Below are 22,913 nucleotides of genomic sequence, written 5' to 3'. Positions count from 1 at the left end.
AAGAAGAAGAGGGAGAGGAGGTGAAAGGGGGGATGAGGAAGTGGAGGTAGAGGAGGAAAAGATGGAGGAGCAGGATGGGAGGAGCCACCTCCCTCCTCCCCTCCTGCTCCAGGATGGCCCCGCCCCTCCTGGCTCGTATGTCAGAGAACAGACGGAGATGAGCGGTAGGTGTTTAACCTGAGTTTTACTGTTTGGTTATGATCGGTTATGATCAGTTATGATCGTCTATATTCGATTCGGTTCGTTTCGGTTCGATTCGGTTCTGGCTGGTTCAGTTCGGTTCGGTTCGGTTTGACCAGACCAGACTCCATTCAGAAAATTACTAATTTTAGCCCTGGGAGTTCAGCTCCTCTCAGAACTACTGATCAACTTATTGATCCATGTTCAGCAGGAGGAGCAGAGGAGAACAAAGGAGGAGGAGGCAGGAAGAGAATGCCCAGACTGAAGATCCCTGCCAAGATCTGGAGGACCCACAAGAAGCAGAACCAGCATGAAGGTCAGACCTAACAGAACCTGTAGAACCTCTGCAACACTGGTGTCAGCTGGCAGACGTGAGCCACAATTAGAGTGATTTTAATTAAGAAAAATAAGTTAATAGTTTATTCAATGTAAGCATTCTCCTGGATAATAACAAGCTGTAAATAATGACTCCTGGAGTTGTCCCTACTTATAGGTTATTATTCTGTTGTGTTACTGGTCCGGTCTCTTGAGATTAATCTGGTCTGAATGTGGTCCCTAAACTAAATGAGTTGGACCCCCCTGCTGTAGAACATCAGCTAGAAAACCAGAACCTCTGAACCTAGGATGCTAGGACCCCAGGGAACCTCCATGTGGTTCAGCTTCAGCTGCACAGTTACGACCTGAAATAAGTAGAACTTTAGACTCAGGTTCAGAGCTCAGTTTGACACCCATGGTTCATGGAAATCAGAATCAGAATCAGAATTACTTTATTGATCCCAAGGGGAAATTACTATTCGTTACAGTAGCTCCAACCCAAAGTACCAGTGTTTAGAATAAAGAGCAATCAGAATAAGTAAGAGAATGTAAACAATATAGTAAATATATATAAAACAATATGTACAAGTATAAGTGAAGTGAACCTGAGTTCCGAGTTGTTGCTCTACAGAGAAAACAATATTGCACATGGTGAAAATATATAAGGAAATATATACAAGTGTATGAAAATAATGAAGTTATGCATGTGATATTGCACAATCTCAGGGTCAGTACAGTTATAAATATGGATTATAGTTACAAACATTATTGCACATAGTAAGACCAGAGTCCCCTAGTATACAGGGAATAGATACTGGTATAAGAGACGAGGTGAACATGAATTATTGCACATTATCAGTATCAATATGTTTATAAATAATATGGGTTCTACACCCTCAGAGTGAGGAGTTGTACAGACTAATGTCCACTGGCAGGAATGATTTCCTGTGTCTCTGTGGTGCATCGTGGTGTGATCAGTCTGGTGCTGAAAGAACGTCATGGAGGGGGTTAGACTCATTGTCCAGGATGGTTTTCACCTTGTGAAGCGTTCTCCTGGCACTGGCCCCCACAGACTCATACAACATCCTCAGCAAAGTCCTGCAGATGTTAAAGGACCTCAAACACCTCAGAACATAGAGACGACTCTGGCTCTTTCTGTACAGGGCGTCTGTGTTCTTTCTTTCTTTCTTTCTTTCTTTCTTTCTTTCTTTCTTTCTTTCTTTCTTTCTTTCTTTCTTTCTTTCTTTCAGTTCAGTCTATTATCAATGTGAACCCTCAGATACTTATAATCCTCCACTATGTCCACATTGACCCCCTGGATGGACCTTGGTCCTCCTCAGGTCCACCACCAGCTCCTTTGTCTATGTCACACTGAGCTGTAGATGGTTCTCCTCACACTATGTGACAGCGTTGTCCACACCAGCCCTGTGCTCCACCTCATCTCCACCTCATCACCCTCTGATGCATCCAACCACTGCAGAGTCATCAGAAAACGTCTGGTTAGAGTCTGTGGTGTAGAGGGTGAAGAGAAAGGGACAGAGGACAGTCCCCTGGGGGGGACACAGTGTTGCTGACCAGCCTGTCTGACACACAGCGTTACAGGTGCACATACTGTGTGTCAGTCAGGTAGTCAACAACCCACGACACCAGGAGGAATCCACCTGCATCACCATCATCTTCGAACCCACAAGAGCCGGACGGATGCTGCTGAAAGCGCTGGAGAAGTCAGAGAACATGACTCTCACAGTACTCGCCGTCTTGTCCAGGTGGCGTAGACACGGTTGAGTAGGAAGATGATGACATCCTCAACTCTGAGCTGGGGCTGGTAGGCGAACTGGAGGGGGTCCAGATGTGGCTTGACCACGGGCCGGAGTTGCTCCGAGATGAGTCTCTCCAGGGTCTTCATGATGTGGGAGGTCAGCGCCTGTAGTCCTTCGAACCACCAGGATGTTCCAGACTTTGGAAAGAAATCAACTTTTACATTTACCTTGACCTAGGGATGCTACTATTAGCTCTTCACTGCTCATCTCAAAACCTCAAAACATGACTGTTCCATATGCTCACAGTGATCATGGACTTGTTTTGGTATTTGTGCTAAATGAAGTGTGCTCCTAGCTGCTGTTTTTCCATTGAAGTTGTTATTTCTTCATTTGATTGTGTTGTTAATGGTATGGTGCTGCGTGATATTACATGTGCTGCTATTTATGTCATGCATGTATTGAGCTGTGCTGCGTGTCGTGTATGAAACTGTTTGTGCCCGTGTACTGTGATGTACAGAATGTGATTGTGGTTCTGTACTGGGGGCTCTGATAGCCACCTCCATGTACCTCTTCTGTCCTTGCTTGACCTGCATTGTATTTGTAGACTGCTGTTGGATTTCTTTTAGCCTGCGTGGATAATATCTTGTATTGTATTTCATGTTTAGGATGTCCTTTACCACTGGGCCAAGGACGACAGCTGGACATTAGCTTCATTAGCTAAAGCTGAACTATTTACTGACACCTTGTACAGTTGATTAACAGGAACCATCCATGTCACTGACAAGGATGAAGAAATAATCAATTAATAAAATAATAAAATAATAATTGATTAATTAATGATGAATCACATTCAGTTACGTCCTGAGTTGATTCTAGTTTAGTTTAGTTTAGTTTAGTTTAGTTTAGTTTAGTTTAGTTTTCATCTCCAAGGCCGGGGTCTGTTAAAAGGCTCATTACTAATAAATATAAATCATTTATTCAGAGCTGGACTGTGTGGAGAAGGAGGGGCAGAAGGAGGAGCAGCAGGAGGAGCAGCAGGAGGAGGTTTGCAGGAGGCTTATCCTCAGGGAAGAGCTTCTCTTCAGCCAGGATGCTCCAAGTGAGGAGGAGGAGGAGGAACTGCAGAGAGACGTTGAGACTCTGACTCTGCAGATAAAGGAGGCCATTGAGAACACCTTCAGCTCCTCCCCGACCCAGCAGGAGGTGCTGAGGAGGGCCGTAGCCTCCATCATGCAGCAGGAAGCGCAGGACAGGCGTTGGGCGGAGCGTCCAGAGGGCCGGGTCCCAGCATGGCGTCCTCTGAAGAGTCTGAGCCGTCACAATGCTCTGCTGCAGAACCTGGTGATGTCCAGACTGATGGACGCTGCAGAGGACGAGCCGGGTGGGATGGACATATTGTCTTCCACCGTGAAGAGACAGGTGAGACGGAACCAGAGGTAGGACACAATTCATCAGAGCAGGTCTACAGTCTCCAGGTGTGTTTCAGGTGTGCAGGCTGGGGAAGCGTGTGAAGGAGGATCTGCTGATGGTGGCGAAGACGGTGAAGGACTGTTACCCTCCTCACATGGACATCCTCAACATCTACGCTGGACTCTACCACCAAACATTCTCCGTCCAACTGGACCAGCTTGCTGCTCCAGGACTGGAACCAGACGACTGCAGCTACCTCCTGTACTGGGTCAACCACTGCTACCCTCAGTGAGTCTGGCCCTCCTCAGGTCACCTGACGTCATTAGAGAATATTAAACTAAGACTGTCTAATCATTACATGTTTAATCAGGTAAATCTGAGGTTGATGTGGATTCATTCACATTAATCAGATTTAATCTGATTAATTCAGATTAATCAGACCTCATCTGCAGTGGTTGCAGGAGTGGACACATATTAGCAGCAGCATTTGCAGCTTGTCTTTGTCTTGGTTTGTCTCCAGCTGTTAGCCGCGTTAGCCCAAGTGCTAGCAGAATCCCCGACTAACGTATGCTTGGCTTGGTTCATGTGCTGTTTGAAGCTGGAAAGAAAACTCCTTCCTGCAGAGTGTGATGATACTTTATGTGTCTCCACTGGTCCCTCTTGGTGTCTTTGTCCTCAAATGTCCCATGGAGAGGACCAACGTGCTGTTTAGCGTCTTCCATCTTTATGGGTTGGTTCTGCTGCCTGTCACTACCGGATCAGCTGGTGCTAACGCTAACGCTACTTGGACAAACTGAGACACGTTCACAGTCGTTCTGCTGCAAATGCTTCATTAATCACATTAATCATGATGATGGATTAATCCATTAAACATTTTATCAGATTTAGTAAATTGATTCTCCACATATTGAGCTTATCACATCATGTTGCTCCTCTCTGACAGAGAGATCCTCAGACACGAGGAGCTGGATGGACTCATAAAGACGGCTTGTCTGGGTTCTCTGCTGCTGCCGGATCAGCTGAACCTCCTGGAGGAGCAGTACCTGAGCTACAAGGAGGTAAACCAGCTGTCACCTGAGCTTTAGTCCTACTTCCTGCCAGACCTGATCAATATTTCTGTCCTCCAGGACAAAGTGAGGCTATGGCTGAACACTGCTCTGAAGAAGGAGGAGGACACCTGGCTGAGCGGCAGCACACCTGAGCTCATCGACAATTACTACTTTAGTCCACTGGCTGTAGACGCCATTCAGGTGAGACCAGGTACAGGGGAGAGCGGGTACAGGTGAGACCGGGTACAGATTGTTTGTGGTACTTGTGTTTCAGGTGATGAATAACTTTCTGACTGAGTTTAACGTTACGATCAAAGACCAGAGCAGAATTCAGAGGCTCACAGTTCACCTGGAGAACTTCCTGTGCAGGTTGGCCACGCCCACCTTTTCAGATGCTAATTGAAGACGTCGACTGTCTCTAAATATGTTGTCAAAACATTTGAGTTAATGTGTGTTGTGGCGTGTGTTTCAGCTACATGAAGTGTGTGGAGGAGCTGGTGAGCAGAGGACAACCCAATGGCCACTCCGTCCTCAAAGCTCAGCTGGTCTGTGAGCAGCAGCTCAGGTGAGACCTGATCCATATGTCTCTATTTATCAGTCAGTTGGTGGCCATGTGGTTGGTCGTCAGCTGATCATCAGCTAAACTGTTTGTCTGGGAGTTGTAGTGTCTGGGTCCTGCTGCATATAATCCCTCTCCACCTGTCCTTAGGGATTACATCACAGATCAAACAGGAAGTCTGACTGAGGAGCAGAGATGTCGTTGTCTGCGCACCCTGTCTGCCCTGAAGGACTGTGGATACAGGAGTTTGACAAGTCCTCTCCAGCTGAAGGTAGAAAGACAACACCTGTAACATCCATCACACCTGTCCTTTGTCGTGGGTGGAGCTCTGAGTGTCTCTGCCTCTGGTTGCAGATGTGTCTCCGGCAGCTGTGGACGACGTCCTGGATGGATGGCTCACTTCCTGTCATTGATTCTCTGTTGGATTCTCTGAACCAACAATTGTCCGGCCTGACTGACCTGAAGCCAGACTGCAGGCAGGTGAGGCTCTGCCCTACCTGCTCACCTGTGTGCACTCCTATGTCTGAGCATCCTGTGTGTCCAGGACCTGCTGGCTGTCCTCCATCAGGACGTGGTGCTGCAGTACGTCAAGAAGATGATGAAAAGCAGGATGAAGAGAAGAGAGGAGGAGCTGGCTGGAGCTCAACGGATGATCGAAGACGCTCGCAAGATGGACGCCTTCTTCCTGGACGAGGTGAGGCTCAGATATGTACACACTCAGACTGCAGGTAGACGTTGAGGCTGTTTTGTCTTTAATGCTGAAATAAAACCAACTATTTCTGAATTTCTTTCATAGGGCTCTCATTAAAATACTTCGAAACTCCAAATGTACTAGCTGGTTGTTCTTTGTTTTGTATATATTATATTATATTATATTATATTATATTATATTATATTATATTATATTATATCATCATGACACTGTCTCAGGGCTGCATCCAGCCGTCGTGGCTCTGTGAGTTGCTCTGCAGTCTGGCTGAGATCCTCCAGCTCCAGGATCCGGCCAGTGTTCAGCTGGAGTTGGTCAATCTGGCCCGGAACTTCCCCGACCTCAGGTACAGAACCACAGGACCACAGAACCACAGAACCACAGGACCACAGGACCACAGGACCGGCCATCACCCTGCAGCCTGAGTAGCAGACTGTCCAGACTATCAATGAGTCCTGGTGCATTCATCAGCTGATTAACATTCACACCAGATCTTGTATTGATGATGTTAGAGTCTGACCACTGATATTTAAACCCACCACATTTCTTCCTGGAAGTACAAGTAAATTACGTAAAAACTTTATTTATGTAGCACCCTTTGCAGTGCTTTGCAGCAGTGAAATATAAAAAGCAACAGTCAACAATACAGCCAATACAAATAACAATTTAAAAGGTGGAAAGGAGGCTAAAAGCCTGTCTGCAAAGTTGAGTTTTTAATTTAGACTTAAAAGACTGGTCTGAGGGGGCAGTTGTCAGGTCCAGGGGGAGGGTGGCCCAGAGCCTGGGAGCTACCACCTCCCAGGCTCTGCCCCCCTTTAGTTTTTAGTCCGGTCCTGGGAACCAGTGGGAGATGCTGGTCTGTGGATCCGAGGGAGGGGCTGGAGGAGAAGGGGTGAATAAGTTCTGCAATGTAAACCGGAGCCCAGCCATGGAGGGCCCCGTAGACAAGAGTGAGCACTTTAAAGTGAATCCTGAATTGAAGCCACTGCAGAGAGACTAGGATGGAGGTGATGTGGCAAGACGTGTTTGACCTGGTGAGCAGCCTGACTGTAGCACTGTCATCCATGTGGAGCCTGTCTGTGGATGACTTGTTTAAGCAGGTGAATAGTGACCTCCGAGTGGGATATGATGGACTGGAGCTATATTTCTAAGGTGGAAGGGGCAGGTAGAGGTGAGGGACTTGACATGTATCTCCAGGTGCATGGGCTGATCAAAAACTACGCCCAGGTTTCTCAGGTGATGTCTTACATTGTCTTTGAGAGAACCCATGTGGGAAATAACTCTGGAGGCACTGCTCTGTGCTCCTAAGATCAGCAGCTCTGTGTTGGCTCTGTCAGAGTTTCGTTGAAGGAAATCATTCAACGAAAGCTTAACATTAATGAGGGGGTTAATGAAGGACATTAAGCTTCTACAGGTTGTTCAAATTGAAGAAGTAGAGCTGAACATCATCTGCATAGCAGTGGTAAGAGATGCCTTTGAAGTTACTGATGAGGAGGTCTAAGAAAAACATACAAATGGCCAAAAGGAGGGGCCCAGTACAGAACCCTGTAGTACACCACAGAGGAAGGGTGAGGGGTAAGATTTAAAGGGACCCACAGCCACAGAGAAGCTTCTCCCATCCAGGCAGGAGGCAAACCAGACCAGGGCTTTGAAATGCTGCACCGAGGTCTAGCAGGACCACGACAGAACACATCAGGAGGTCGTTTGACACTCTAAGAAGGGCTGTTTCAGTGGGGTGCTTTTTAGAAAATCCAGATTGAAGTTTGTTGAGGATGTTATTATTTGTTAGATAGGTAGTGAGCTGGCTAGCCACAACTTTCTCTAATACCTTCGACACAAATGGCAGTTTGGAGGCAGAGGATATGGATTTGTTTAGAATGGTGACAAGACTGGGACCAACAGAGCAAAACACCTCCTTTAGCATGGAAATGGGCAGAACATCAATGGGTCTTGAGGAGGAGTCAGTAAGATCATTGAGGGACAGGGGTGAGAAACTACTAAGTGATGGTTCCGCTCTGTGCGTCCAGTTTTTAATAATGCAGTGCTGGACAGTTCTTAAGCCAGTTTTAGTAGAAGTCACTCTGGACTCTGGACTCCCAGAGACATGCCTGTCCTCCCAGAGACATGCCTGTCCTCCCAGAGACACGCCTGTCCTCCCAGAGACACGCCGGTCCTCCGTGCAGTGTCTCTTTGAGATTCTCTCAAACAAACATTGACCTGGATCCCTGGTTGCCGTAGGAGATGTGGGTGTGGCTGGGGCTTCAGGTGTCACAGGTGTGTTGAGGCGAGTGGAAAAACACTGAGAGGTGTCAGGTTTAGGAGTTGAAGTCATCATGGGAGAGCTCAGGTGCTGGTAAAGAAAACTCTGCTCTGATTGGACGCTCCAGTCTGGGTGAAACAAATCAGTCACATGTTTAATCTCTGATTGACTGATTGAATGAATGAATGATTGTCCTGTGTCCTCTCTCCTCAGTGCTGCTCATGTGTTGGCGTTGTTGAATCTGAAACCCGGCCTCTCAGCTGCTGACGTTCAGTGCATCAAGCGCAGCGTGAAGGAGAACCGCCTCCTTTGTGTCTCAGCCAATCACAGCCCAGCGTTCTTCTCCAAGGTCAAAGTGAAGTGGATGAATAATAAAATCAATCACATGACGCTGAGCAAACCTAAATGGCTTTAGCATGTTGTTAGCATGTTAGCAGGCTGACTCAGTTTGTGTGTAGTCATCTGCCGTGTTGTTAAACTGGCAGCCATGTTGAAGGCGTATTAGAGATTCAAAGAGTTTATCATTTATGTGCTCAGTGCAGAAACGTGTTTCCTCTACAATGTAGCAACAATATAAAAGATCCTAGAAATAGAATATAAACATAATACAAGATATAAAATAACTAGTGCATCACATGACCTCAGTGGTCCATGACTGTAGCTCCTGTCAGCTGTTAGGGTTAGAAAGGACGAACCCCTGTACCTCCGGCCTGGGGGCGGGGGGGTGCATGTGTGCATGTTGGGGGTTGGTGGGTGGGGGCAGCTCTCCACTGTAACCTGTGTTCTCTGGCTTCATCCATTCATGTCCTCAATGAGTCAGTGAATAAAGTGTAACAACATGAGTCAGCGTCTTTGTGTGTTTAATATTCAGAGTCAGCTGGTCTCTGACACCATAGATGGTTCAATCTGTAATTGTGAGGTTCATGTGTATAATAACATTATAATAAAATAAAATAATAACATTATAATAAAATAAAAGGACTCATAATGTCAATGTTTGTAAAAGAACCTAACGGAGAGAATGGGGAAACGTTTAACGTCACCATGGAGACCACTTCCTGGACCAGTGGTCACCGTGGAGACTGCTCAGTGTTAATGCTGTAACCTTGGCAGCCAGGGAGAGCTGTGATTGGTAGGAGTGGTGTACAGGTGTGTCCTGAAGGAAGACAGGTGAGAGGCAGCGTTAGGCCACAGAGACTTTATTAGAGAGTTGGTGTTAGATGAGTCCAGGTGGACACAGGACATGTTGGAAGACGGACGTCTAACGTCCAGCAGCTTCTGATTGGTTACAGTGAGGACAGGGTTGTGGGGTCAGGGAGTGATGGGGAGGGGCTAGAGGGGGAGGGGCGTGGTCACAGACAGATAGGTCACTTCTGTTCAGGTATGATGTCGTCGATGGCGTCCCCAGCCTCCAGACGTTTCTCCATTTCCACCAGCAGGTTGACTCCGTCCACCACCATCTGAACCAGCTCCACCTCTGAGAAGCCCAGACGGTCGGCGTTGGAGATGTCAAAGACTCCGCCCACTGCCGCCGTGTCCACGCCCCCTGACAGAAAGAGATGTGCAGGGTCAGTCTGAGGCAAAAGAAACACCTGTCTGTCTGTCTGTCTGTCCACTTGTCTGTCTTTCCGTCTGTTGACCTGTCTGTCTGTCTGTCTACCTGTCTGTCTTTCTGTCTGTCCACCTGTCTACCTGTCTGTGTCGTCTGTCCACCTGTCTGTCTTTCTGTCTGTGTCGTCTGTCTATCTGTCTGTCCACCTGTCTGTCTACCTGTCTGTCCGTCTATCCATCTGTCTGTCTGTCCACTTGTCTGTCTACCTGTCTGTCTGTCTGTCTACATGTCTGTGTTTCTGTGTGTGCACCTGTCTGTCTGTCCACCTGTCTGTCTACCTGTCTTTCTGTCTGTCTGTCTACCTGTCTGTCCACCTGTCTGTGTCGTCTGTCTGTCTACCTGTCTGTCTGTCTGTCCACCTGTCTGTCTGTCTACCTGTCTGTCCACCTGTCTGTCTGTCCGTCTGTCTTTCTGTCTGTCAGTCTGTCCACCTGTTTACCTGTCTGTTCGTCTGTCTGTTCGTCTGTGTACCTGTCTGTCTACCTGTCTTCCTATCTGTCTGTCCGTCTGTCTACCTGTCTGTCCACCGGTCTGTCTGTCTACCTGTCTGGATGTCTGTCTACCTGTCCGTCTGTCTACCTGTCTGTCTGTCTTTCTGTCTGTCCACCTGTCTGTCTGTCTGTCTGTCCACCTATCTGTCTGTCTACCTGCCCGTCTGTCTACCTGTCTGTCTGTCTGTCTTTCTGTCTGTCCACCTGTCTGTCTGTGTCGTCCGTCTGTCTACCTGTCTGTCTGTCTACCTGTCTGTCTGTCTGTCTGTCTTTCTGTCTGTCTGTCTACCTGTCTGTCTGTCTGTCTGTCCACCTGTCTGTCTGTCTGTCTTTCTGTTTTCCCCCTGTCTGTCTGTGTCGTCCGTCTGTCTGTCTGTCCGTCTGTCTGTTTGTCTGTCCGTCTGTCTGTCTACCTGTCTGTCTTTCTGTCTGTCCACCTGTCTGTCTGTGTCGTCTGTCTGTCTACCCGTCTGTCTGTCTTTCTGTCTGTCTGTCCACCTGTCTGTCTGTCTTTCTTTCTGTCTGTCTGTCTACCTGTCTGTCTTTCTGTCTGTCCACCTGTCTGTCTGTGTCGTCTGTCTGTCTACCTGTCTGTCTGTCTGTCTGTCCACCTGTCTGTCTGTCTGTCTGTCTGTCTGTCTGTCCACCTGTCTGTCTGTATCGTCTGTCTGTCTATCTGTCTGTCTACTGTCTGTCATGTCTGTCTGTTCACGTCTGTCTGTTTTGTCTGTATGTCCTGTCTGTCACCTGTCTGTCCACTGTCTGTCTGTTCCCTGTCTGTCTGTTCCCTGTCTGTCTGTCTTTCTGTCTGTCTTTCTGTCTGTTCACCTGTCTGTCTACCTGTCCGTCTGTCTTTCTGTCCGTCTGTCTGTCTACCTGTCTGTCCACCTGTCTGTCCACCTGTCTGTCTGTGTCGTCTGTCTGTCTACCCGTCTGTCTGTCTTTCTATCTGTCTGTCCACCTGTCTGTCTGTCTTCGTCTGTTACTGTCTGTCTGTCTCTGTCTGTGTCTCTTCTGTCGTGTTCACCTGTCTGTCTGTGTTCGTCTGTTCCTGTTGTTGTCTGTCTGTCTGTCCTGTCTGTCTCTGTCTGTCTGTCTTTCTGTTTTCCACCTGTCTGTCTGTGTCGTCTGTCTGTCTACCTGTCTGTGTCTTCTGTCTGTCTACCTGTCTGTCTTTCTGTCTGTCTGTCTTCTGTCTTTCCACCTGTCTGTCTGTATCGTCTGTCTACCTGTCCGTCTGTCTTTCTGTCCGTCTGTCTGTTTGTCTGTCCGTCTGTCTGTCTACCTGTCTGTCTTTCTGTCTGTCCACCTGTCTGTCTGTGTCGTCTGTCTGTCTACCTGTCTGTCTTTCTGTCTGTCCACCTGTCTGTCTGTGTCGTCTGTCTGTCTACCTGTCTGTCTGTCTGTCTGTCCACCTGTCTGTCCACCTGTCTGTCTGTCTACCTCTCTGTCTGTCCGTCTGTCCACCTGTCTGTCTGTATTGTCTGTCTGTCTATCTACATGTCTGTCTACCTGTCTGTCTGTCTGTCCGTCTGTCCACCTGTCTGTCCACCTGTCTGTCTGTATTGTCTGCCTGTCTGTCTACCTGTCTGTCTGTCTGTCTGTCCACCTGTCTGTCTGTGTCGTCTGTCTGTCTGTCTGTCTACCTGTCTGTCTGTCCTTCCGTCTGTCTACCTGTCTGTCTGTCTGTCTGTCTGTGTCGTCTGTCTGTCTGTCTGTCTACCTGTCTGTCTGTCCTTCCGTCTGTCTACCTGTCTGTCTGTCTGTCTGTCTGTCCTTCCGTCTGTCTACCTGTCTGTCTGTCTTTCTGTCTGTTCACCTGTCTGTCTGTGTCGTCTGTCTGTCTGTCTGTCTGTCTGTCTGTCTGTCTGTCTGTCTACCTGTCTGTCTGTCCGTCTGTCTGTCTACCTGTCTGTCTGTCTGTCTGTCTGTCTACCTGTGCCTCTCTTCTGCAGCCTCAGCCTCTTCAGGACGTCTCCAAACTTGTCGTGCTTGCTGAGGAGGGGCAGTTTGACGTGGACGCCAGCCCTCAGTCCTGTTCCCAGGTTGGACGGACAGGTGAGGACGTAGCCCAGGTGTTCGTTCCACATGAACTCGTGGCCTCGCTCCTTGAACAAGGACTCGATCTGCCACAGAAAGAGAGAGAGAAGCAGGTTTGTTAGTCAGTCTCATCTGGTTTAGTTTATCAATGAAAATGACTTCTGTCATCTCACACCATGGAGGTGTGGTCATAGACAGGTGTGGGCGTGGTCAAAGACAGACAGGGTGGTGCTCAGAGGTGAACAGGTGAGTGCTGACCTTGGTGAGTCCGGTGCAGAAGCGTTCAAACACCTCCTTCATGTTGCCTCCTTTCTGCATGGAGATGACCCTCAGGTGGTCCTCCTCGTTCACCCACACCAGGAACGTCTTGTTGTCGTTGTGCCTGCGTCAGGTTCGGTTTGGTTATTAACACTCTTCACTCTTTCATTGAACCAATCAGAGAAGATCCAGGACCGTTCTCAGGTCTAACCAGGGTCTAATGTGGTCTACAAGGTCCCCCTCTTAACTGGTTTATTAGGAGCCATGAAGAAGAACAAGTGTCCTAATGTTTCTAATGTGATGAGCTTTAGCTCCACAGTTCATCTGCAACACGGTGATTCCACCCTCACAACAAATCTAACTTCTTCTGTCCCACGTCACGTCTGCTGGATTTCACCCGCTCCCTCGCTCCTGTTACTTAATATATAATTACCTTATATAAAGTAATTATATATAATTACCTTATATGTTTATCAATGGACATAACTAAGTGATCCACACAGACCAGATCCACACAGACCAGATCCAGACCCTGGTACCCACCAGATGCCGCGGCCGTCGGGCCAGTCCCGGGCCATACCGGACGCCAGCAGCAGAGGAGACACGGGTTTATCGAACAGGAAGTGGTCATCGATCAGCTGCTGCTGCTCCTCATCCGTCATGTTCTTCAGGGCGTAGTACTTCCCCTTCAGGTCTCCGTCCAGGGAGTCCAGGCCTGTACAGGGTCAGGGGTCACAGGTCAGGGGTTCTAGTCTGGTTCAGGACCAGGAGGTTCTCAGTCCTTAACATCACGGTCTGTGTCCAAAGACGCGTTTAAAAGTGTTTGAGAGAAGAACCCGAACCCGTCTTCAGGTCTAGAGCCTGGAGGGACTTTAAAGAGGTTTAAATAGGAACTGAAACCACCGGAACCTGAACCTGACTGGACTAGTTCCTGGTGAAACCACCGGAACCTGACTCTCTGTCTACAGAGGGGACATGTGGAAGGACAGACATACTCTGGATGGACAGGTCCTCGATGGCGCGGCGTTCCCCGCGGCTGCAGTGCGGAGGAAGACAGAAACCACGGATGCTGCGTCCAGTCCGGACCCTGGAACTCAGGACATAGTTAGGGTCCAGGTCGTCCCCTCCCTGATGGACAGACAGAGGACGGGGGGGGGGACAGGGGGAGCATATTATGTTGTGAAATGACACTGGACATGGGTCTGACCCAGAACCAGGTCTGGCTGGGTCTACCTGCAGGTTCTCGTGGTTCAGGTCGGTCTTGTGTTTGTCCGATGGTTTGTATCCTCCATGACGGTCCTCGATCACTGGGTCCAACAGGTCTCTGAAGACCTCATACGTCTCCTCGTCTCCAGCCACGCAGCCCACCGTCATGATGAAGGGGTGTCCTGCAGGGACGGGGGGACAGGTGGACAGGTGGACGAGGTGGATGAGGTGGACAGGAGGACAGGAGGACAGGGAGGACAGGAGGACAAGGTGGACAGGAGGACAGGTTGACAGGTGGACGAGGTGGACAGGAGGAGAGGACAGGTGGACAGGAGGACAGGTGGACAGGTGGAGAGGACAGGGAGGACAGGTGGACAGGAGGACAGGGAGGACAGGAGGAAAGGTGGACATGGAGGACATGTGGACAGGAGGACAGGTGGACAGGGAGGACAGGTGGAGAGGACAGGTGGACAGGAGGACAGGTGGAGAGGACAGGAGGACAGGTGGACAGGGAGGACAGGTGGACAGGAGAGCAGGTGGACAGGTGGACAGGAGGACAGGGAGGACAGGTGGACAGGAGGACAGGTGGACAGGTGGACAGGGAGGACAGGAGGACAGGTGGAGAGGACAGGAGGACAGGTGGACAGGGAGGACAGGTGGACAGGTGGACAGGGAGGACAGGAGGAAAGGTGGACATGGAGGACATGTGGACAGGAGCACAGGTGGAGAGGACAGGTGGACAGGAGGACAGTTGGAGAGGACAGGAGGACAGGTGGACAGGGAGGACAGGTGGACAGGAGAGCAGGTGGACAGGTGGACAGGAGGACAGGGAGGACAGGTGGACAGGAGGACAGGGAGGGCAGGAGGACAGGTGGACAGGAGGACAGGGAGGACAGGAGGAAAGGTGGACATGGAGAACATGTGGACAGGAGGACAGGTGAAGAGGACAGGTGGACAGGAGGACAGGTGGAGAGGACAGGAGGACAGGTGGACAGGAGGACAGGGAGGACAGGTGGACAGGAGGACAGGAGGACAGGTGGACAGGTAGGGCAGGAGGACATGAGGACAGGAGGACAGGAGGACAGGAGGACAGGGAGGATTAGTGGAGTCAGAAAGTAAACAACGTGTGGCAGGAATTAACCTAATCCGACAAATTCATCCCATTAAAGAGTTTATCATCAAGGACACAACGTCTCTGAGGACAAGAGACAAACAAGACACCTCAGGCGTGTGTGTCTGTGTGTGGGGGGGCTTTGGTCAAACAGGTACCAGGATGTGGTGCCACCTAGTGGTGGGACTGGACCAGGGCCCAGACTGAGCCGGCTCTGGTTGGGGGTGGAGCTACGTGGCTGGTGGACTTACCTGGACAGTGCTGGTACCGGGGTGTGGGGACATCTAGTGGTGAGGCTACAGACCGGACCCTCAGCCAGGTTCTGGCTGGGGGTGGACGGACCAGGCTTACCCGGGTTGTCGACGCCGGTCTGGATGACGTCGTCCAGGGTGAAGCCACTGGGCGTCTCCTTGTCCCTCAGGGCGGCGTACATGTCCGGGGTCAGGACCTTGGCCATGTGGTTGTTGTGCTTGCTGAGGTCCGGGTACTCCTGCTCCGCGGAGTAGTTCATCTTCAGCTTGTTGTGGGTGTTTCCGAACGGCATGGTGACGCTGGGACAACTGACCTGAGGGGACGGGCCGGGGACAGGTTCAGGTCCAGAGACAGAACAGACCATTAAAGTGTGACTCGTGTAATGGACATCGTGTTGTTCTAATCTTTGTTCTTGTTTTTGTCCTGACCCGGTTTTCTGGCTCCTCTCTTATGTTGAGGATATTTAGCGGAACTGACCTGAATTAATAATGAAGGTTTTCTCATTCTAAATGGACCCCCTCCAGTTTCTAGGTCACAGGCTCTGAACAGAACCTGCTTCTGATTCACTAAACTCTCTGGGCCTGGCTCGGCTCGGTTCGGTTCGACTCGGTTCGGACCGCTTCGGCTCGGCTCGGCTCGGCTCGGCTCAGTGAATTTAAACTGGGACCACCCGCTGTGCAGCGGGAGGCCGAGCAGTGACGCAGCAGCAGGCCGAGATTAACCCCTCACTCCTCGGCTGCGGCACGTCTCGACGCCCCGGTCACCTTCAGCCTCTCCAGCTGAGATCGGACCGGACCGAGCCGAGCCGAGCCGAGCCGGTGTGACTGTAGAGATGATGTGAGGGATTCTGCAGAAAGACGCAGCTTTGTCTGAGCAGATTATTGACGCCTCAGCGGATTTAAGGTGGAATTATTTTTAAGGACGAATCTGGAGACTGCAGCAAATCAGCGCTGCGTAACACCTGAGTCAAGGGGACAGAGACAAGCACGATGGACAGAGACAGGAGGATGGAGACAAGGACAGAGACAAGGGGGCGGGGACCAGGTCGATGGACCAGAGAGAGACAAGGTCGATGGACCAGAGACAGATCCTGCAGAGATGCTGCAGTCAACTATAAACCTGTCTCTGTCCTCCTTTGTTCTTCATCGAGTCTCTTGTCCTCTCTGTCTCTGTCTCTTGTCCTCCCTGTCTCTGTGCCTTGTCCTCTCTGTCCCTGTCCCTTGTGTTCTCTGTCCCTGTCGTCTGTCCTCATCAGATTGTCTTACCTGCGGTTCCGTCTGCGTTGATGAGTTCTGAAGGATCCGATTCTGCTGCTGCGGATTAAAGCTGCGCTCAGCCTTTTATACCCCCCCCCCCCCCCTTCCCCTCTTGCCCCCCCCCCCATTGGCACTCAGCAGTTTATACCCCCTCCCCCTTTTGTTTCCCCACCCCCGCCCCGCCCCCTCTCCGGCACTCAGCATTTTACACCCGCCCTCTCGCTCCTGATTGGTTTCTATTTACAGTCCATTCATCCGATTGGACTGAGCCACGCACACGTGACCTGACTCTCAGCCTCTGGTCCAAGTCCTGCCACAGTGCCTCTGGGCCAGGGACAAGACCAGGACCAGGACTGCGGGACATTTGGAGACAGTTGTAGAGCCAACACAAAGTTTATTGGTCAGCTGATTGAAGGTTTGTAGACCAGCTGATTGAAGGTTTGTTGACCAGCTGAGAGCTCAGCTGTACCACATAAATGTTTCTGGCCTCCGATGGGTTCAGGTGTGAGGTTCATCTCACCTGAAATAATCTGGATTACAGAGGTGGATTAGACCAGAGCTAACACTTCACGTGTTCAGTCCTCAGTATATTAGTCCTCCTGGACTCTAACGGACCAGAGTCCCCCTGGACTCTAAAGGTCCAGGACTGCAGTCCTCCGGGACTCTGGACGACACCCATCAGCATATCTCTGACAGCAGGATGTTTCTGACCGGTCCTGGTCCTGGTCCTGGTCCTGGTCCTGGTTCCTTTGGTGAAGACATACATAGAGGGGCCGTGTGGACATTGTTGAGGACTATAAGAACCTTGGGGTACATATCGACAATAAACTGGTCTAAGAAGACTGAGGCTACTCTAGAGGTCGACTCTAGTCCCTGAGGAGACTGAGGTTTATGTGTGTGTGAACCAATGAGCTTGTGTAAAACACTGCATAGTGTTAGAGCAGGAAGACAGTGGACTGATCCGTGTGTGTGTGTGTGTGTGTGTGTGTGTGTACAATTTCCTTGAAGGATTAATAAAGGCCCCGCCCCCTTCAGATACAACTAATTAGCATATGAGGCGCCATGATGTCCGTCACCATGATAACGTCCAGTCTGAGGGTTAGGGCTAGGGTTATGGTTAACCCTGCTTAAAAACAAAGATGGAGGACCAGGTCCTTCACCCCTCCCCCACCCTCCATCATTTATTCATGGCTGAACACAGAGAGAGAGGGCAAGGACAGGGAGGAGGAGGGGGGGGAGGAGGAGGAGGAGACAATCTGCTGACTGTTGTACCTCCCTGTCAGCTAACAGCCTCCACGTGAGCTCACCCTACTCCAGTCAGCAGCCAATCACAGGCCTCCTCAGCTAGCAGCCAATCACAGGCCTCCTCAGCCTCCTCCTCCTGTGATTGGATGCTGCATGTTAAATAAAGTTCTCTGTGTTTGAACAAAGCCTGTTGGCTACATTCACTGTCTCCTAGAATGGTTACCAGGCAACCAGCTACTGGAGGACATGACTGCCGGAAGGACACAGACAGAGACAGAGAGATTAGATTTTTCAACACAACTTTATTAAGCCTATTCTATCACGTCAATTCACAACAGAAAAATAAATAGAATCTGCAATAAATTGACCAGGCCAGTTGATCTGAGAACAGAAGTTCATTCTCCTGGATGGAGTTCAAAACACCACCATAAGTCCATGTGCATTTCTCTGTAATAATTAAAGTCAATCAAGATCCTGGTTTTTATCATTCTGCTCAGCAACAGAACAACATCACAGTCCACACTGTCCTCTACCTTCCTCTTCCTGCTCTCATACACATCCATCTTTGATTGGCCCACAATGAAGTTCACCAACTGACCTTTGTCCTTGTGAGCTGTTTTATACTTGAAACCAAGTTTCAAACCAATCTTCAGAGAGAAAACTTCACATGCTTTCCTGAAAAAACAGACAAAACAAACAGACATGGAGAAGAGAGGGATGATAGGAGGACGCTCTGTAAAGCAGTGAAAAACGTTTCTACTGAATCACAGAAGGGACGGGTGTTTGGGACAGCAGAGTTCAGGATGAATATAAACACATTCACAGCTAGAGTCTCCACTGGAGGCTCCCCCTCAGAGAGAGGAGGTTTATAGAGACTGGACCTCCTCACTCAGAACCAGCCCTCCAAGGTACCTGGGTCTGGTGCTGCAGCTTCATCTCACCATGAGAGCACACAGAGATTTGCCCTTGGCCTCCTTCTCCACCTCCCACCGTTGGTCTGAACCGGGGCAAATGATGAGGGGGGGATCTCCACCCCAGACCAGCTACCAGACCTGCTGTCTCCTGTAGACCAGGCCCAGTGAACTCTAACATGCTGTGCTGAAGGCCTCCTCTCTGCTGCTCCTGCCCAGGAGGGGGCGCTCAGAAGGCCTCCTTGACCCATTAAAACCCAGATTCCTGCAGCCGTGGACCACTGACACTGAACCAGGTCCTTTGTTCCAAACAGCTATCTCAGAGTGAACTGTAATCTGAAAGCAGGACCCCTGCTGGCCAGGTGCACCAGACCATGCCCCCCCCCCCCCCCCATTTGGTAGCAAATGATTCACTCCATCTGTGTGTTTAAAACCACTACACTACAAAAAATCTAAATGTTACTAAGTACATTTGTCTCATTTCTAGTCAAAATATGTCATTACACTTATTATAAGACACAACTGCCTAACAAGAACCATTTCAGCAAGATATTGGTTTTAAGACAATACATCTTGAATATCTTATTAAGTGAAAAAGTCTTGAAAACATCTTGTTTTGAGTCATATGTCATATGAAACAAGCCTTTTTGACATTTGAAGAGTTTTTTAAGATGCTGTGTTATTTGCAAAAGATAAAAGATTTTGTTTCAGGAATTAGACTTGATTTAAGAAAATTATCTTGTTTATAGAAAAGCCATACGTTTCAACGGATTTTGATAAAAACTCATCAGATAGTGACTTTCTGGAGCCTCTGCTGTTTGACTCATGGTGATCACAAGACTAGGGATTCCCAGAATGTTGAAGTATTCCTTCAATCAAAATAAAACTCAAACACACAAATCCAGGATTTTTTAATGTTCAGTTACATCAAATTAATTTCTGCCATAAATCCCTGTTTTGGAAATGGTAGCAGTCTATGGTTCAGCAGTGGTTTTACCCTCATTAAAGATTAAACGGAAATGAGAGATGACACACTGCATGGCTGTTTCCATCTCTGAAAAACACTGTGTTTCATTCAGAATCTAAGTGAACATAATGCATTCACTTGTTTTCTTAAGAAGTGAGACGCCTCACTTTTTATCGTGTCGGTTGAGAGTTGGACATGCGCAGTAGCGAACACAAAGAAAAAGAACAGCAGTACGGCTCTCTGGAGGGAACGTTACAGGTACGTAATAAAGCTGCCTCGTCCGAGACGTTTTGAATTCGTATTTCATTGCAGGTTAAGTTGTATCGAATATCTCGTTTTTTTAGTCACATACGTTTGAAATATTATCCATGTTTCAATGTGTATTTGTTGTGTACACTGTTGCAGCCGAGCACGAGCTAACGCTACTTAAGCTAACTTGCTAGCTGAAACCGCTAACAGCAGGGACAAACTTGATGACGCAACGGTGTTGACTATTTTATTTTATTTTTATGTCATAACTCTGAATTCTGAACTGATTTTAATGAAATTGGTTGTCTTAAATCTAGAACAGTGTCACTATTATAGAGCTTACAGTAAGTTAAATGCACTTGAATTGAGATGAATTAGGATTATTATTATTACACTTCTTAATGGAAAAACCTCCTTGAGCAACTTAGTCGGGATGAGGTCTAGAAGACAAGTTGATGGTTTAGATGCTGTAATAACTGAAGTGAGCTCAGGAAGATCAATTAGAGAGAAAGAATTCAAATACTGACTCGGTCCTACAGAGGTTTCTAATGCCACTGTACTTACATCTTTGACAGATGGAAGGATGCTATGAATTTTATCTCTAATGCCAACAATTTTATCAGAGAAGAAGCTCATGAAGTCATTACTGCTGAGAGCTGAAGGAATAGATGCTCAACAGAGCTGTGACTCTTTGTCAGCCTGGCTACAGCTGAAAAGAAATCTGGGGTTGTTCTTGTTTTCTTCTATTAATGAAGAATAATGTGCTGTCCTAATCTTATGGAGAGTTTTTTTATAAGTTGTTAAACTATCTTTCCAGGCTATGTGAGCTTCTTCAGAACTAGTGGAATGACAAATTCTTTCCAGCTTTGAACTGTTCCACTGTGAATTATACCATGGAGCTGCCCTCCTTCCAGTAAATACTGAAGGTATTAATTCCTTATATCTAGTTACAGCATCATCAGATAAGTGTCTACCATAACGAAATGTTTTTCCAATTTCTGTGTAATTACTTATAGTAAATTCAAATGTTACAAGGAAATGATCGGACAATAGAGGGTTGTGAGAATATACGGTTAGACCTTTAGTTTCTAGGCCATAAGCTAGTACAAGATCTAAGGTGTGATTGAAATAGTGAGTTGAACCATTTACATTCTGAGAAAAGCCAATTGAGTCTAATAATGACATAAATGAAGAGCTAAGACTGTCACTGCCAACATCAACATGGATGTTAAAGTCACCTACTATAATGACTTCATCTGTTCTAAGCACTAAATCACAGAGAAACTCAGAGAATTCAGCTAAAAATTCAGAGTAAGGAGCAGGTGGGTGATACACCACAACAAAGAGAACTGGTTTTTGTGTTTTCCAGTCTGGCTGAGCAAGACTAAGAGTGAGGCTTTCAAACGAATTAAAGCTTTTCTTAGGTCTAGGATTAATACATAAATCAGAGTGGAAGATTGCTGCCACTCCTCCTCCTCGGCCTGAGCCTCCAGGAATGTGATAGTTACTATGACTGGGTGGCCTGGACTCATTTAAACTGACATACTCATCATCCTGCAGCCACGTTTCAGTCAAACTAAATAGATCAATCTGATGATCAGTTATCAGATCGGTCACTAAAAGAGATTTAGATGAGAGAGACCTGACATTCAAAAGACCACATTTAATTTTCTTATTGCTCTGTTGTACTAGTGAATTTGTGTTGATTTGGATAAGGTTCCTATGAATAAGTCCTCTATTGTTATTTTTCCATTTAAAAAATCTGGGAGCAGACAGCACATCTATGGAGTTTGTGGAGTTATGGGTGTTAGACAGTACTAGAGAAGGAGTTACATGTTTCTGATTTGTAGAGTTACATGTTTCTGATCTATAGTTACATGTTTCTGATCTGTAGAGTTACATGTTTGTGATCTATAGAGTTACATGTTTCTGATCTATGGTTATAGGTTTCTGATCTGTAGAGTTACATATTCCTGATTTAGAGTTACACATTTCTGATCTATATAGTTACATGTTTCTGCTCTAGTTACACATTTCTGACATATAGAGTTACATGTTTCTGATCTATAGTTACACATTTCTGATCTGTAGAGTTACATGTTTCTGATCTGTAGAGTTACATGTTTCTGATCTATAGAGTTACACATTTCTGATCTATAGAGTTACATGTTTTTGATCTATACAGTTACATGTTTCTGATCTATAGTTACACATTTCTGATCTGTAGAGTTACATGTTTCTGATCTGTAGAGTTACATGTTTCTGATCTATAGAGTTACACATTTCTGATCTATAGAGTTACATGTTTTTGATCTATACAGTTACATGTTTCTGATCTATAGAGTAACATGTTTCTCATCTGTAGAGTTGCATGTTTCTGATCTATGGAGTTACATGTTTGTGATCTATAGAGTTACATGTTTCTGCTCTATAGAGATACATGATTCTGATTTATAGAGTTACGTGTTTTGTGATTTATTGAGTTACACATTTCTGACCTATAGAGATATATGTTTCTGACCTATAGAGATACATGTTTGTGATCTGTAGAGTTACATGTTTCTGGTCTGTAGAGTTACATGTTTCTGTTCTATAGATACACATTTCTGACATATAGAGTTATATGTTTCTGATCTATACTTACACATTTCTGATCTGTAGAGTTACATGTTTCTGATCTATAGAGTTACATGTTTCTGATTTATAGAGTTACATGTTTCTGCTCTATAGAGATACATGTTTCTGATTTATAGAGTTACTTGTTTCTGATCTGTAGAGTTACATGTTTGTGATCTGTAGAGTTACATGTTTCTGATCTATTGAGTTACATGTTTCTGATCTATTGAGTTACACATTTCTGACATACAGGGTTACATGTTTCTGATCTGTAGAGGTACATGTGTCTGATCAATAGAGTTACATGTTTCTGATCAATAGAGTTACATGTTTCTGATCTATAGAGTTAAATGTTTGTGATCTATACTTACACATTTCTGATCTGTAGAGTTACATGTTTCTGATCTATAGAGTTACATGTTTCTGATTTATAGAGTTACACGTTTCTGCTCTATAG

The 22,913-nt window shown here is 47.4% G+C and overlaps 2 protein-coding genes across 4 annotated transcripts; one reads left to right on the top strand and one right to left on the bottom strand.

The window, feature by feature from the left end:
* Window positions 1-35: 35 nt before the first annotated feature.
* LOC124999319 (tumor necrosis factor alpha-induced protein 2-like) lies at window positions 36-9,597 on the top strand. Of its 2 annotated transcripts, none has more exons than XM_047574168.1 (13): window positions 36-164; window positions 389-496; window positions 3,238-3,674; window positions 3,742-3,953; window positions 4,609-4,723; window positions 4,793-4,915; window positions 4,989-5,083; window positions 5,187-5,279; window positions 5,424-5,544; window positions 5,628-5,753; window positions 5,818-5,967; window positions 6,204-6,328; window positions 8,456-9,597. In XM_047574168.1, the coding sequence occupies exons 1-13, from the start codon at window positions 62-64 to the stop codon at window positions 8,655-8,657; spliced, it is 2,010 nt and encodes a 669-aa protein (XP_047430124.1). In that variant the 5' UTR covers window positions 36-61; the 3' UTR covers window positions 8,658-9,597. The 2 variants fall into 2 exon arrangements, with proteins under 2 accessions (XP_047430124.1, XP_047430125.1); XM_047574169.1 differs by having other exon boundaries at window positions 62-164; window positions 392-496.
* On the bottom strand, window positions 9,426-16,572 carry LOC124999320 (creatine kinase B-type-like). 2 transcript variants are annotated; one of them, XM_047574171.1, is made up of 8 exons: window positions 16,478-16,572; window positions 15,312-15,525; window positions 13,877-14,031; window positions 13,639-13,771; window positions 13,187-13,358; window positions 12,644-12,767; window positions 12,282-12,471; window positions 9,426-9,788 (listed from the first exon to the last, which is right to left on the bottom strand). In XM_047574171.1, exons 2-8 carry the CDS (start codon window positions 15,502-15,504, stop codon window positions 9,610-9,612), a joined length of 1,146 nt encoding a protein of 381 aa, XP_047430127.1. In that variant the 5' UTR covers window positions 15,505-15,525; window positions 16,478-16,572; the 3' UTR covers window positions 9,426-9,609. The 2 variants fall into 2 exon arrangements, with proteins under 2 accessions (XP_047430127.1, XP_047430126.1); XM_047574170.1 differs by having other exon boundaries at window positions 13,639-14,031.
* Window positions 16,573-22,913: the final 6,341 nt, after the last annotated feature.

The sequence above is a fragment of the Mugil cephalus genome, chromosome 21, assembly GCF_022458985.1.
Source record: "Mugil cephalus isolate CIBA_MC_2020 chromosome 21, CIBA_Mcephalus_1.1, whole genome shotgun sequence".
NCBI classification, from domain to species: domain Eukaryota; kingdom Metazoa; phylum Chordata; class Actinopteri; order Mugiliformes; family Mugilidae; genus Mugil; species Mugil cephalus.
This window is presented reverse-complemented; position numbering and strand designations above follow the sequence as displayed.